At 33.8% G+C, this 15,247-nt stretch overlaps 1 protein-coding gene across 3 annotated transcripts in view; it reads right to left on the bottom strand.

The window, feature by feature from the left end:
- SYCP1 (synaptonemal complex protein 1) overlaps window positions 1–15,247 on the bottom strand; it is a 129,066-nt gene that overhangs the window by 62,533 nt on the left and 51,286 nt on the right. For all 3 annotated transcript variants that reach the window (XM_028102103.2, XM_028102102.2, XM_088022917.1), the window contains exons 15-17: window positions 11,088–11,149; window positions 1,607–1,711; window positions 513–616 (exon numbers count right to left, since the gene is read on the bottom strand). In XM_028102103.2, coding sequence (XP_027957904.1) covers window positions 513–616; window positions 1,607–1,711; window positions 11,088–11,149 — 271 coding nt within the window. The remainder of the gene's footprint in view (window positions 1–512; window positions 617–1,606; window positions 1,712–11,087; window positions 11,150–15,247) is intronic.

Genomic DNA, 15,247 nt, shown 5'->3' on the forward strand with positions numbered 1-15,247 from the left:
AAAGAGTAGATTAAAAAATGAAAGGTTGAAAAAGCAAACATACCAAGGATAACATAAATTTATACGAAAGTATAAATAACTAACCAGTCCATTTATTAAAAGGAATTTTGGTTAATAGATGAATTTTACCCATAATTCAATGACCTGTATATATTTTGGTCACTTCAACAAAACAAATCTATGAAATAATTCAACAAAATACCAAAATAAGTAGGTAGAACTGCAAATGATTACTTTTATCAGGAACTAAATATCTCCAAGAAAAGTAATATAGTGATCTTCTAAAGAAGTTTTCAACTTTGTGATGTATTCTTTTTATGTTAATGATATATACATATCATTGCTAATTTAATTAACAATGAAATTAATAAATTATTTTGATGTCTAATCAGGAATAAAACACAACTTTAACCCCATTCAAATAAATATTGAATATAACTTACTAATTTATTATTAACTATCAGAAAGCTTAGAAATTGAATACATAAGTTATTTATAGATAGAAAACTTACTTCTCATTTTCAAGCTCAGTTTTCAGCTCTTTAACCTGTTTGGAATAATGCTGTTCACTTGTCACAATGGCAGTTAACTGTATTTCCAAGTCATGTATTTTTCCCTGGAAAATGTGTATAATCACAGCAAACTTTTTTTTACAATTTTCTTATTTAAAAGTATGGCCACTTTGTAATCAAGTCATATATTTGGCAATATTTTGGTAAGAAATGTCAAATTTTAAAATTTAATAGATTTAATGCCAGAACCATTATAATTTTAGAACAAGGAGCAATGACAAATGTAATTTTAGTGAATTCCCTCTTGATATTCTAAAGCTCAACCAGTAAAATTATATTTACATATTATAAAATATTTTCATCAATTTTACTCTACCAGGTAATTAATCTCAACTAAAATGTTATGTTAAGAAAAAATATATTAACTAATGAAATCAGGTAGAATCTTAAAAACTAAGCTGTTCTGGGGGCACCTGGCTGACTCAGTTAAGCATCAGACTTCAGCTCAGTTCATGATCTCGGGGTCCTGAGATTGAGCCCCACATCCAGCTCCATGCTCAGCACAGAGTCTGCTTGTCCCTCTCCCTTTCCCTATGCCCCTTCCCCTGCTCGTACTCGCTCTAATAAAATCTTAAAAAAAAAAAAAAAACTAAGCTGTTCTTACATAAGAAGATGGTTACAATGTAATGCTATTATATACTGAAAAAATACGTTTTTAGAATAAAAATATATTCTAAAATTATAGTATGAGCACTATAAAATTATAAATGAAGAACTTAATAAAAGTGAAATTTTAAATGTATAAATTAAGAAACACTGAAGACATAAAAAATGTGATTGTTATAAACCATAGCATTATACATACTATTGATATCTTAATGTTGACCTTTCTCTACCACATTATAATATGAAGATTCTCTAAATTTGTTTCAAATCTATCATTAGTATTATTAAACTAGCAGGAACACTTCCTTTGAAAGGAATTTTGAGAAGAAATCCTTCACAAAGCTAATAGCTATACCACAATCTATTCTGTAAATCTGTACTCTACTAACAAAATGTTGGAAAGAAAAATGTATCTTATTTAAACAAACCTCTCTGGTTTGGAGAAGACCAGTTAATTCTTGTTCTGTTTCTTTTAATTCTTCAGCAATCTTCTCAAATTGTTTCTTTTCATCTAAAAGCTTTTGGTTTTCTGCCTATTTAAGAACATTAACAAATCATGATAGCCAAAGTACACACATATTCAAAATAATCAAACTGCCTAACTAGAACAAAGAGAATTATGAGTTTCTCTCTGGCTAAATTAAAAAAAAGAGAGAGAGAAAACAAGTCATAATTAAGTACATTCTAAAACTACATATGATGACAGAAGATTCAATGGACAGAGCCCTGAAATTTTTCAATGAAAAAAAAAATCATACAGGTCATTGAATTCAAACCTTATCTTATACATAAATCACTCCAATTTATTACCATTTATCGGTCACTAACTATTCCATCAATCCTGTTTGTCCTTATATTGTACTAAAATGTGCTTCCCTGTAACTTTCATGCAGTGGTCATTGTTCTGCTTTCCTTAGTCACAAAGAAGTCTAATTCCTTTTTAACATGACAGCTAACAAATATTTGAAGAGAGTCATTAACACTCCCTAACTTTTCTCTTAACTATTCTAAAATCTGTAATTCTTATTATCATTCTTCCGATGAAATGGTTTTGCTTTATTCCCTCAAGATGGACTCACTTTGTCAATACACAATTTTAAGTAAGGTATCAAGAATTAAATTCAATGTTCTATACAACCAAGTTGAACAACCCACAGTTGAAAGGCCAAATCCAGTCACTGCTTGTTTTTAATAAAGTTTTACTGTAATACAGCCAATATGTTTATGTATTGTATATTCCCATTTTACCTTATAACAACGAAGTTGAATAGCTACAACAGAGATCAATATAGCCCACAAAGCCTAAAAATTTGCTACTGGCTGTTTAGATAAAAATTTTGTCAACCTCCACTTCAGATGAGTCCCATACGATAGGACTCTCTGCAATAATAGGAACATATGATAGTAACTGAGCACTTCAAAATGTGGCTACTGGAGCTGAGGAACTGACTTTTAAATTTGGTCTACTCTAATTGATTTAAATTTAAATGCCACATTTGGATAGTAGCTACTATACTGAATAGCATAGCTCTAGAAACTAAGCAAGACTAAGTATAAAATAACCATTATTTCTTTAGTTATGGGTACTTAATTACTATCAATTCCTCCTGTTATTCAGAGAGTGTATACACACACACACACACACACACATATATATATATACACTCAATTTTTATGTTGTTTACTCAAGCATGAAATCATAACAATTTCATTAAAGGCCTGGCAATAAATGTCCTATATTAATAATAAAAAACTACTAATTGACACCAAACCCTGCCTCCCTGCATGCTGGAGGTGCATTTCCACTAGGGCAAGTCCACCTGAGAATCAGCGCAACAGGCCCCTCCCCCAGAAGACCAGCACAAACAACTCACTCACACCAAGTTTATAGATCATAGAGGGCTGCAAAGCTTCAGCTCTTAGGGAAAACAGTATATAGCACTCTGTATTTTTATTATTTTTTCAGTTATTTACTTATTTTTTCAAATCTTTTCTTTATTCATTTTTAATTTTCCTATATATACTTTGTATTTTTTTTGTTTCCTTTAATTGTATTTTAGTGTGTGTGTGTGTCTTTCTTATTTTGGGATCTAGTTTTTATTTTTATTTATTTTTAACAAGCAGACCAAAACAAACCCAGGATCTAGTTTTTTTTGGTTTTTTTGTTGTTATCATTGTTTTTGTTGTCTTTTTCTCTTTCTTTCTTTTTCTTTTCTGAACAAAATGATGACACAGAGAAATTCACCCCAAAAGAAAAAACAGGAAGTAGTACTCACAGCCAGGGATTTAATCAATACAGATAAGTGAGCTGTCTGAACTAGAATTTAAAAGAACAATTATAAAGATACTAGCTGGGCTTGAAAAAAGCATAGAAGACACTAGGGAATCTCTTACTGTAGAGATAAAAACCAAAATCTAGTCAGGCCAAAATTAAAAATGCTATAATCAAGATGCAGTCCCAAGTGGATGACATAAAAACCAGGATGAATGAAAAAGAAGAGTGAATCAGTGATATAGAAGATAAAATTATGGAAAATAATGAAACTGAAAAGAAGAGGAAAGAACACTATTAGATCACGAAGGTAGACTTAGGGAATTCAGCAATTCCATAAAGTGAAATAATATCCATAACATAGGAGGTCCCAGAAGAAGCAGAGTGGGGAAAAAGGGGCAAAAGGTTCATTTAAACAAATTATACCTGAGAACTTCCCTAATCTGGGGAAGGAAACAGGCATTCAAGTCCAAGAAGCACAGAGAACTACCCTCAAAAATCAACAAAAATAGGTCAACACCTCAACATATTACAGTGAAACTTGCAAATTACAAAGATAAAGAGAAAATCCTGAAAGCGTCTCAGGACAAGAGGTCCTCAACCTACAAGGGAAGACACATATGGCTGGCAGCGTACCTGTCCACAGAGTCCTGGCAGGCCAGAAAGAATTGGCAGGTTATATTCAATGTGTTAAATGGGAAAAATATGCAGCAAGAATACTTTACCCAGCAAGGCTGTCATTCAGAATAGAAAGAGAGAGAAAGTTTCCAAGACAAACAAAAATTAAGGAATTCGTGAACACTAAACCAGCCCTGCAAGAAATATCAAAGTGGACCCTTTGAGCAGAAAGAGAGACCAAAAGTAACAACCACCAGAAAGGAACAGAGGCAATCTATAGGAAGAGCAACTTTACAGGTAATACAATGGCACTAAATTCATATCTTTCAATAATTACTCTCAATGTAAATGGACTAAATGCTCCAAACAAAAGATGTGGGTACAGAATGGATTTAAAAAAAGACCCATCAATATGTTGCTTACAAGAATCTCATTTTAGACTCAAAGACACCTCCAGATTGAAAATGAGGGGGTGGAGAACCATTTAGCACGCTAATGGACATCAAACAAAAGCTGCAGTAGCCATCCTTATACCAGACGAACTGGATTTTAAACCAAAGACTGTAGTAAGAGCTGAAGAAAGACACTATATCATAATAAAGGGGTCTATCTGACAAGAAGATCTAACAATTATAAATATATATGCCCCCAACTTAGGAGCAGCCAAATATATAAATTAATAACAAATTTAAGAAACTCATTAACAATAATAGTAGAGGACTTTAACACTTCACTTACAACTGTGGACAGATCACCTAAGCCAAAGATCAACAGGGAAACAAGAGCTTTGAATGACACACTGGACCAGATGGACTTAACAGATATATTCAGAGAAATTAATCCTAAAGCAGCAGAATACACATTCTTTTCAAGTGCACATGGAACATTATCCAGAACAGATCACAAACTAGGTCATAAATCAGGACTCAGATGGTACAAAAATATTGAGATCATACAATGGGTACTTTCAGACCACAGTGCTATGAAACTTGAAGTGAACTGCAAGATAAAATTTGGAAGAACCACAAATACAAGGAGGTTAAAAAACATCCTACTAAAGAATGAATGGGTCAACAAGGACATTAAAAGAAGAATTAAAAAACACATGGAAGCAAATGAAAATGAAAACATGACAGTTCAAAACTTTTGGAATGCAGCAAAGGTGGTCCTAAGAGGGAAGTACAGGTCTTCCTCAAGAAGCAAAAGTCTCAAATACACAACCTAACCTTACACCTAAAGGAGCTAGAAAAATAACAGCAAATAAAGCTTAAATCCAGCAGGAGAAGAGAAATAATAAAGATTAGAGCAGAAATAAATGACACAGAAATAAAAAAAAAAATCACAGAACAAATCAACATAAGTAGGAGCTGGTTCTTTGAAAGAATTAACAAGTTTGATTAACCCCTGGTCAGACTTATCGAAAAGAAGAGAAAGGACCCAAATTAAAAAAAATCACCAATGAAAGAAGAGAAATCACAACCACCACCACAGAAATACAATTATAAAAGATTATGAGCAATTATCTGCCAAGAAATTAAGTAATCTGAAGGAAATAGATGCATTCCTAGAAATATATAAACTACAAAAACTGAAACAGGAAGAAATAGAAAACCTGAACAGACCCATAACCAGCAAGAAAATTGAAGCAGTAATCAAAAGTCTCCCAACAAACAAGAGTGCAGGGCCAGATGGCTTCCCAGTGGAATTCTACCAAACATTTAAAGAAGAATTAATATGTATTCTTCCAAAACTGTTCCAAAAAATAGAAATGGAAGGAAAACGTCCAAACTCATTCTACAAGGCCAGCATTACCATGAGCCCAAAACCACACAAAGACCCCACTAAAAGGAGAATTAACAATATCCTTGATGAACATGGATGCCAAAATTCTCAACAAGATACTGGCTGATAGGATCCAACAGTACATTAAAAGGATTATTCACCATGACCAAGTGGGATTTATTCCTAGGCTGCAGGGGTGGTTCAACATCCACAAATCCATCAACATGATACCCCACATTAATAAAAGAATAAGAATCATATGATCCTCTCAACAGATGCAGAAAAAGCATCTGATAAAATACAGCATCCTTTCTTGATAAAAACGCTCCACGATGTAGGCATAAAGGGAACATACCTCAACTTCATAAAAGCCATATACGGAAGACCCACAGTGAATATCATCCTCAACAGGTGAAAAACTGAGAGCTTTTCCCCTAAGGTCAGGAACATGACAGGGATGTCCACTCTTACCACTGTTGTATAACAGTACTAGAGTCCTAGCCTCAGCAATCAGAAAACAAAAAGAAATAAAAGGCATCCAAATCATCAAAGAAGAAGGCAAACTTTCACTCTTCCCAGATGACAGGATACTCTATGTAGAAAACCCAAAAGATTCCACCAAAAAACTGCTAGAACTGATACAGGAATTCAGCAAAGTCACAGGATATTAAAAAAAAAAAAAAATCAATGCACAGAAGTCTGCTGCATTTCTATACACTAACAATGAAGCAGCAGAAAGAGAAATAAAAGAATCTATTCCATTTACAATTGCACCAAAAATCATAAGATAACTAAGGAATAAACCTAATGAAACAGGTAAAAGATCTGTACTCTGAAAACTATACAACACTTATGAAAGAAATTGAGGAAGACACAAAAAAATGGAAATATTCCATGCTCATGGATCGGATGAACAAATATTGTTAAAATGTCTATGCTACCCAAAGCAATCTATAGATTCAATGCTATCCCTATCAAAATGCCACCAGCATCTTTCACAGAGCTGGAACAAACAATTCTAAAAATTTTTATAAAGATTTTATTTATTTACTTGAGAGAGAGAGCAAGAGAGCACAAGCTGGGGGAGCAGCAGAGGGAGAGGGAGAAGCAGGCTCCCTGCTGAGCAGGAAGTCTAATGTAGGGCACGATCCCAGGACCCTGGGATTATGACCTGAGCCGAAGGCAGACGCTTAACTCCTAAGCCACCCAGGTGCCCCCAGAAACAATTCTAAAATTTGTATGGAACCAGAAAAGACCCCGAAATATCAGAGGAATGTTGAAAAAGAAAAGCAAAGCTGGAGGCATCACATTTCCAGACTTCAAGATGTATTACAAAGCTGTGATCATCAAGACAGTATGGTACTGACACAAAAACAGACACATAGATGAATGGAATAGAATAGAGAACCCAGAAACGGACACTCAACTCTATGGCCAACTAATCTTTGACAAAGCAGGAAAGAATACCCAACAGAAAAAAACAGTCTTTTCAACAAATGGTGCTGGGAAAATTGGATAGCCACATGTAGAAGAATGAAACTGGACCGTTTTCTTACAACATACACAAAAATAAAATCATAATGGATGACAGGATCAAAATCCTAGAGGAGAACACAGGCAGCAACCTCTTTAACCTCAGTCGTAGCAACTTCTTGCTAAGCACATCTCCAGAGGCAAGGGAAACAAAAGTAAAAATGAACTACTGGGACTGCATAAGGATAAAAAGCTTTTACACAGCAAAGAAAACAATCAACAAAACTGAAAGGCAACCTATAGAATGGGAGAAGATATTCACAAATGACATATCAGATAAAGGGCTAGTATCCAAAATCTATAAAGAAATTATCAAACTCAACACCCAAAAAACAAAAATCCAATCAAGAAATGGGCAGAAGACATGAACAGATATTTTTCCAAAGAAGACATCCAGATGGCTAACAGACAGGAAAAAATGCTCAACATCACCTGGGATGCATCAGGGAAATACAAATTAAAAAAATGAGATACCACTTCACACCTGTCAGATGACTAAAATTAACAACTCAGGAAACAAGAGATGTTGGTGAGGATTCAGAGAAAGGGGAACCGTCTTACACTGTCAGTGGGAATGCATATTGCTGCAGCCATTCTGGAAAACAGTATGGAGGTTCCTCAAAAAGTTAAAAATAAAACTACCCCTCGACCCAACAATTGCACTACTAGGTATTTATCCAAAGGATACAAATATAGTGATTCAAAGGGGTATATGCACCCCAATGTTTAGAGCAGCAATGTCCACAATAGCCAAACTATGGAAAGAGCCCACATGTCCATCAACAGATAAATGGATAAAGAAGATGTGGTACATATACAATGGAATATTACTCAGCCATCAAAAAGAATGAAATCTTGCCATTTGCAATGATGTGGATGGAACTAGAGGGTATTATGCTAAGCAAAATAAGTCAGTCAGAGAAATACAAACACCATATGATTTCACTCATATATGGAATTTAAGAAACGAAACTGATGAAAATAGGGGAAGCGAAGGAAAAATAAGATAAAAACAGAGAAAGGGGCAAACCATGAGAGACTCTTAATTCTAGGAAACAAACTGAGGGTTGCTGGAGGGGAGGTGGGTGGGGGGATAGGGTAATTGGATGATAGGCATCAAGGAGGGCACTTGATGTAATGAGCCCTAGGTGTTATATGCAACTGATGAATCACTAAATTCTACACCTGAAACTAATACATTGTATGTTAACTAAATTGAATTTAAATAAAAACTTTTTTTAAAAACCTACTAATTGTAATTAAAGAGTCTGAATTTTATCAATAGGCAATGTGAAGCTATTTAAGACCAACTATAAAGCTACAGTAATCAAGACACTGATATATTGGTGAATTGATAACAAATAGATCAAGAAAACAGAAATAGTCCAGAAACAGAACCACACAAATATGGCCAATTGTTTTTATAAATGTGCAAAAGCAACTCAATGGAAAAAAGGAATCTTTTCAACAAATGGTAATATCCCCAAGATCAATCCAAGTATTTAAATCTTAAATATCTCTCAAAACCATCCATTTTTTTCTCACCACCACCTCCCAGCCTAAGCTATAATCATCTCTCCTCTGGCTACTGTGATTGTCTGTCTACTTAACTGTTCTATCTTCATATACTGTTCTCAATATTGCAAGACAAATGAGATTTTCAAAACGCAAACCAAGTCACTCCCTACTGAAATTCTTTAGAGCTTTCCATTCCTCTTAGGATAAATATAAAATCATCTTGATATGATTCAAAAGGCCATGAATTGCCATGCTCCTACTACCTTAACTCTCTAGCCTCATTTTGCACCACTCTCCTTTTCACTCCATGTTGCACTCACCATACTCCTTCCTATCAAAGGAACTTTACACATTATATGTCCTCTACCTGATAAGCTCTTCCCTTCCTTATCTGGATTTCAGTTCAATCTTTACTTTTTCAAAAAGAGGCTCTTCTAACTAGCTGAAGTCCCTTAATTATAGGCCTCATAGCACTGCCTTTATTAGCACTCTACTTTATTGCCTTTGTCACCATTTTAATATCACCTTTGAATGATTGCTTATATTTAAGTGTGATATTTCATGACTGTAGATCCATGAAAGCAGTATATGCATCCATTTGCTCCCAACTGTACCCCCAGAGTACAACATAAAAGAAACTCAACATATGTTTGCTAAATGGGCAAATATATTGTTTTATTTATTCCTTACAACTACCCCATTAGATGTGTACAATTATTTTCCCTATTTCATAGATGGAAAACTGAGGCATCAAGAGTTTAGTTAATTTGCTCTCGGTCATATAGCTAAGAAGTAAAGAGCTGGATAGCAATCAAAACATTACAATTTTAAAGACCAAGATATTGTGTTCTATTGCTGTCCAAATATAACAAAACCCTAAACCAGTCCTTATCTGCTTAGGAGTGAATCTTATAGTAAAAATAATGCTTAGTATTCATTCATTCAACAAATATTTATAAAGTGTCGGTCACTGTGCTAAGTAAATACTAAGGTTACAAAGAAAACAGGATATGGGTTCTTAGCCCTTATGGGAGCATACCTTCATTCCACTATTTATTTACTGAGGACCTACTATATACCGCCTACTGTGCGAAGTAAGGATGAGTCAAAAGGGTGAATAAAGCTTTAAACAATTATACCAAAAATAAATTAATTCCATTTGTGTTAAGTGCTATAAAAGAAAAGTTCAGGGTGGCTATAGGCACAAGCCATACAGAGATCTAAACTAGATGAGAGGTTTATAGATAATATCAAGAGAGATTACCTAAACTGATATTCAAGCTGAGACTTGAAGTATAACAAAAAAAATAAGAATGCATTATCAAATCTGAAAGAAGTGTAAACATTATTATTCACAAGAGTTCAAGTAAAGCAATTCGGTGGAGAAAAGAAAAGCATTTGGAAATAATGCTTCCCAAGAGATGGAAGAATTAGGAGTTGCAAAATCAGGTAGAGATGCAATAGGTTAAACCCAAAATCAAATATCTGTAATCATAAACAATATTATATAGGGGTTGGCAAACTATAGCCTGCTAGATAAAATCAACCTACAGTCTCTTTTTGTAGGCCCTTGACCTAAGAATAATTTTTACATTTTTACAAGTTTGTTAAAAATAAAGAAGAGGACAAGAAGGGGGAGGGGAGGTGTGGAAATAGGAAGAGAAGAGAATTAACATTCTGTATATAGACCACAAAGCCTAAAATATTTATTCTCCAGTCCTTTAAAAAAGTTTGCTGCTCATGCTCCACACATTGTAATCAATTAAAACATAATTTTGCCTATCCTAACAAATTCATTAAACATGATTCTGTCTAAACACTAAACACAGTTACTGAATATACAACATATATATCTTCCCCAAAATTGTAGCTTTGTGGCTCAAAGGTATCACAGGCATATCAAATTTACTATCAGTAAATCAGTAATGTCACATGCATATTTGATCTTACTTAAATGTACTGCCAACACACAAATAATATAAACACCTTCACCAGGACAGTTTTCAAAATATATTGAATTTGGTATAGATAAGAATGTGGCTTTACTAAAACACAAATGTATTTTTTTATATTTTAGCTGAAAACACTAATATAAAACATCTATAGTGTGAGAGTCTAAGTCAGTGGATTCAATATTATTTTGAAAAGTAACTGGTCTATATTAACAAGAGAAATTGTACACTTACCAAGATTTTTTTCAATTCTTCAAGTTCTACTTCTTTGTTATTTTTAAGCTTAGTCATCTCTTCTAAAATAAACAAAAGAATAAAAAGGTGTTAAAATCAGATTAAAAGAACAGCAGAGACAAGAAATAAGAATACCATCATTTTAAAGGGAAAAAAACAGAGATGGGTTAGTGAAACTAAAGCACCATAAAGCACAGAGGAAGTTGAAATGGAACTACACAAAAATGATAAATATTAATAGGAATGTTTCTATAAAGTAGAATTCCACAACCAAATGAACTCAAGTTCATTAACCAAAATAAGCAATGGATCTGTATAAAACATATTTGGGATGAAGTCACACAGCATGTGCCTTTACCTTTACTTCATCACTGTCTAAGTATCTGACCTCTAAATCTTCACTCCAAACTAAAAAGGAGAAGTGATCCACTTTTCTCAAGCTAATTCTGACCATTGTACTCTGGACCTCAATATTCCTACCTCCTCTGAGACTTTAGTTGCTATGTTATCTCTCTTAGAGGAAACTTTAAATTCCCCCATCCCTTCTAAACATCTATTTGAATACAAAACAATCTGATGGACCTGTCTGCCCTTTCATACTACCATCAAATTTCTTACTTTGTTTTGCAGACAAATTCCTGTTTGTTATGTATGCATTTCTTTCTTAGCTCCATGCAAAACGAATGCCTATCTCATTACATTAATTACACCTCTTATTAAATTAACAAAACTATGATCTTAAAGATCATCAATAACCATTTTGCGGTATAATTCTCAGTCCTCTTTATTGTGGAGCTTTCTGGCATTTGATGTTATTAACTACTCTACTTTTCTCCCTTTGATTTTCAAGACCTTGCATTATTTGCATTTCCTGTCCTCTCTAACTCCTGCTCCTATTTTCTTTGCTGACACCCTTTTCTTCTACCCTAAATAATAGCACTCTACAATGCTTTTTTTTCTATCTTCTATTAATTCAGTATTAGGTTAATTAATTTTAAAATATTTCCAGCTCAAACCTCCTTTCTTCTCCTTTCTTAGATTTTTTTAACTGCCTACAAAGTTCCCAAATGATGTCTAGCTGTCACCTAAAATTTTATTGTATCTGAAACATTGTCCTTCCTCACTGTTACGGGTTTTTAATAACTGGAGATATAAGAGATTTGCTGGAAGTTTCCCAGACTCTTTACATTAAAAATAAACAAAAAATTTGTAATAATTGCCCATTGTTTTTAAGGAAAAAAATCAACAAAATATAAAATGCCACCATGGACTCTCAAAGAAAAACCTGTCACAAGCAAAACTTATTTAACCACACGATTTCATTTTAGGTAAAAAAAAAATTTTTTTCAAACTCAAGGACTGATTAAAGATAGTAGACTAAGCACGTCTCCACATTTTCTCACCCCCAATCCCTTTTTAAAAGACGCAAAAAATAGATATATTTACAACATTAATAAAACCAGACCACCATGAACAAACCAAAAAGTTGAAGAATCCTGGCAGGGAGAGGGGGGACCCACATTAATTCAATGAAGGCTATGTGAAACACCTAGACCATACCTCCCACCACACAGCCCACCTCAAGTTTAATAAAAGATTCAGGAATTGAGGCAAAGGGATTCAGCAGTGCCCCAAACAGCTCATGATCTCTAAGCAAAATAAACATCTCCTAAACCCAAAAGATTAGCTACCAAGCCCACCTTTCCTTATAGTACCTTTCATCTCCCCCTTTCCCACCCCACATAATCAGAAAAATCAGATTATAACGTATGTGGGTGAAAAAAAGATTTTCAAATATTTAGATGAGTAAATAATCAAGAATCAACAATTAGTGAAGAAAAGCAAAACCATAAAAGAGAGGCACCAAATTCAATTAAGAGAACTAAAATAAAATCCAAGAAGGAGTTAATAAAGCAAACAGAAGCAGATATTTTGCTAAGTATAGTATGTTCCAACAGCGTATAATATACACAAAATAAATCACCTAGAGCTCTTAGAAACTTAAAATTTGACAACTAAAACTTTAAAAATAGAAAAATAAACATAACTAAAGACTGAAATAGCAGGGGGAAACCAAAAAAATTTCCCCCAAATTCCCCCCCAAAATAACTAAAAGTTAGAAAGTATAAAAGAGAAATTTTAAAATATAAAGGATAGATCCAGAATTTCTAAAATCTACCTGTCAGAACTTACCGAGAGAATAATGACACTAGAAAAGAAAAAAATAAGAGAAAAATTTTCAGGGCTGAAGACAGATAAAATGTCCTCAGATTCACGAGCTCACCAAATGCTAGCATTAAGTGTGATATGATTCCACTTTTAAAAGGTATTCTCTCATGCCTGTACCACTCAAATAGCTTCCAATCTAATTTATCCACTTTTACTTTTTTCCTATCAGCATTCCCCACCCACCATCAAATTTATCTGCCATACAGAAGTTGCAGCGGTCCTTTAAAAATGTAAACCAGATCATGTCATCCCCCTACTTAAAATCTTTTAATGGTTTTCCTTCATGTTTAGAATAAAATCAAAATTCCTTTCCTTGCTCCTACCCGATTTTGTCCTTATCACCTCATACTTACTTCATTACCCTTTTCATATCACTTCTTACACTCAGTCACATAGGCTTTCATTCAGTCACTTGAATTAACCAAGCTCCTTCACAACTCAGAGCAGTTCTACGTGAGCTTCCTTCTGACTGAAAAGCTCTCTCCAACTCACATGCTGTACCTCACTAAATCTCATTTATGAGGTCAGCTAAAGGTCATGCCTTATCACCAAATCTAAATTAGGCCCTATTATTCTCTTACATGGTTTCATTTTCATTGTCTTCATAGCACTTATCCTAATTTGTAATTAAATATTTGTTATTTTATATATGTCATCAAATAAGAAGCAATAGAAAACACTAGAGGGAGAATTTGTTACATAACAGAGTAAAAGCAAACATAGGTACAGATACAGAAAAATAACCACAGGAGTAAAACCTATTTAGAGCAACATTAGACTAAATTGAAGAGAGGAGACATATGAAGAAACAAAGCAAACTACCAAGTCAAAAACAGAATAAATTGACAAAGACTTTGTATTTACAGTTGGTTTTAATTTGCTTTGTCTGCACTACTTTTTAAATGAGCAATAAAACAGGTGATATTTAAAGAGTTCACGCTCAAGCAATGAGATGACTCTTAAATTTACAACACAGAATAGTCAGATTTGTATTTTTAAAGGAACACTCTAGCATCAGTGCAGAGAATCAACAAGAGACAAGACTAGAAACAAAAATACTGATTCTCAAGCTATTACAATTAGTATTAGTCAGAGGTGTATGGTCCAGACCTAATACCAAGATATAAGAGGTAGAGCAGACTTTATCTGTGCAGAAAAAAAGTGGCCTTAGAATGAGTCAATGACTGAGACTGCTGAGGGAATGATGGAGGCTGATGGAGGAATATTCTAAGCAAGACGTAAGCTTAAGAATATACCATCAAGGAAGAATGAAAAGCATAATCAGGAAACAAAGCAATAAGAATAAGGGCTATTTCAGCAAGAAAAAAGGTTACGAAAATAAGGCAAACCTTCTGTTTGTATTCTATTAAATACAACAAGGGATGAACAAAGATGAAGACAAATGAGGACGATCTGAAACACGGTTTGATGATTTATCTGCCAAATACAACTTGTGTTCCATTATGTTACTCACATGCATCCCTCTGGCAGACTAAGAGAATGTGCTGGAATCTTAAAACCAGGAAAGAAAAAATAAGGGCTAGAACTGTTCTAGGTCTGTGGAGATGAAGAAAAAGGGAATGATTCAAAAGACAAAGTTACATTATGTACATTTTATGAGCTAGATATTAAAAGTTAGAAACAATAGCACTGGATAACCAATTAGAAGAGAAAGATAAGGGAGAAAAAGAGAGAAAAGAATATCATCCAAGATTCCGATTTTGAGAACTATACTTTTAACCAAAGAAGGAAATAAGCTAATGCTGATCACTTATGTCATTGTTAACACTGCTCTTCTACATAAAATGCTTTCCACATTCCACCATTCTCTACAATTACGCAAAGCCTCTTTATACCTTAAAGTCTACTTTTAAAATCTACCTCTTCTATAAAGTCTTTTCCAATTCTGCAGTCTACACTGATACCTTTGG

Source organism: Eumetopias jubatus, unplaced genomic scaffold (genome assembly GCF_037043125.1).
Source record: "Eumetopias jubatus isolate StellerSeaLion01/CBP00866 unplaced genomic scaffold, mEumJub1_p1.0 scaffold_4, whole genome shotgun sequence".
Classification (NCBI taxonomy): Eukaryota; Metazoa; Chordata; class Mammalia; order Carnivora; family Otariidae; genus Eumetopias; species Eumetopias jubatus.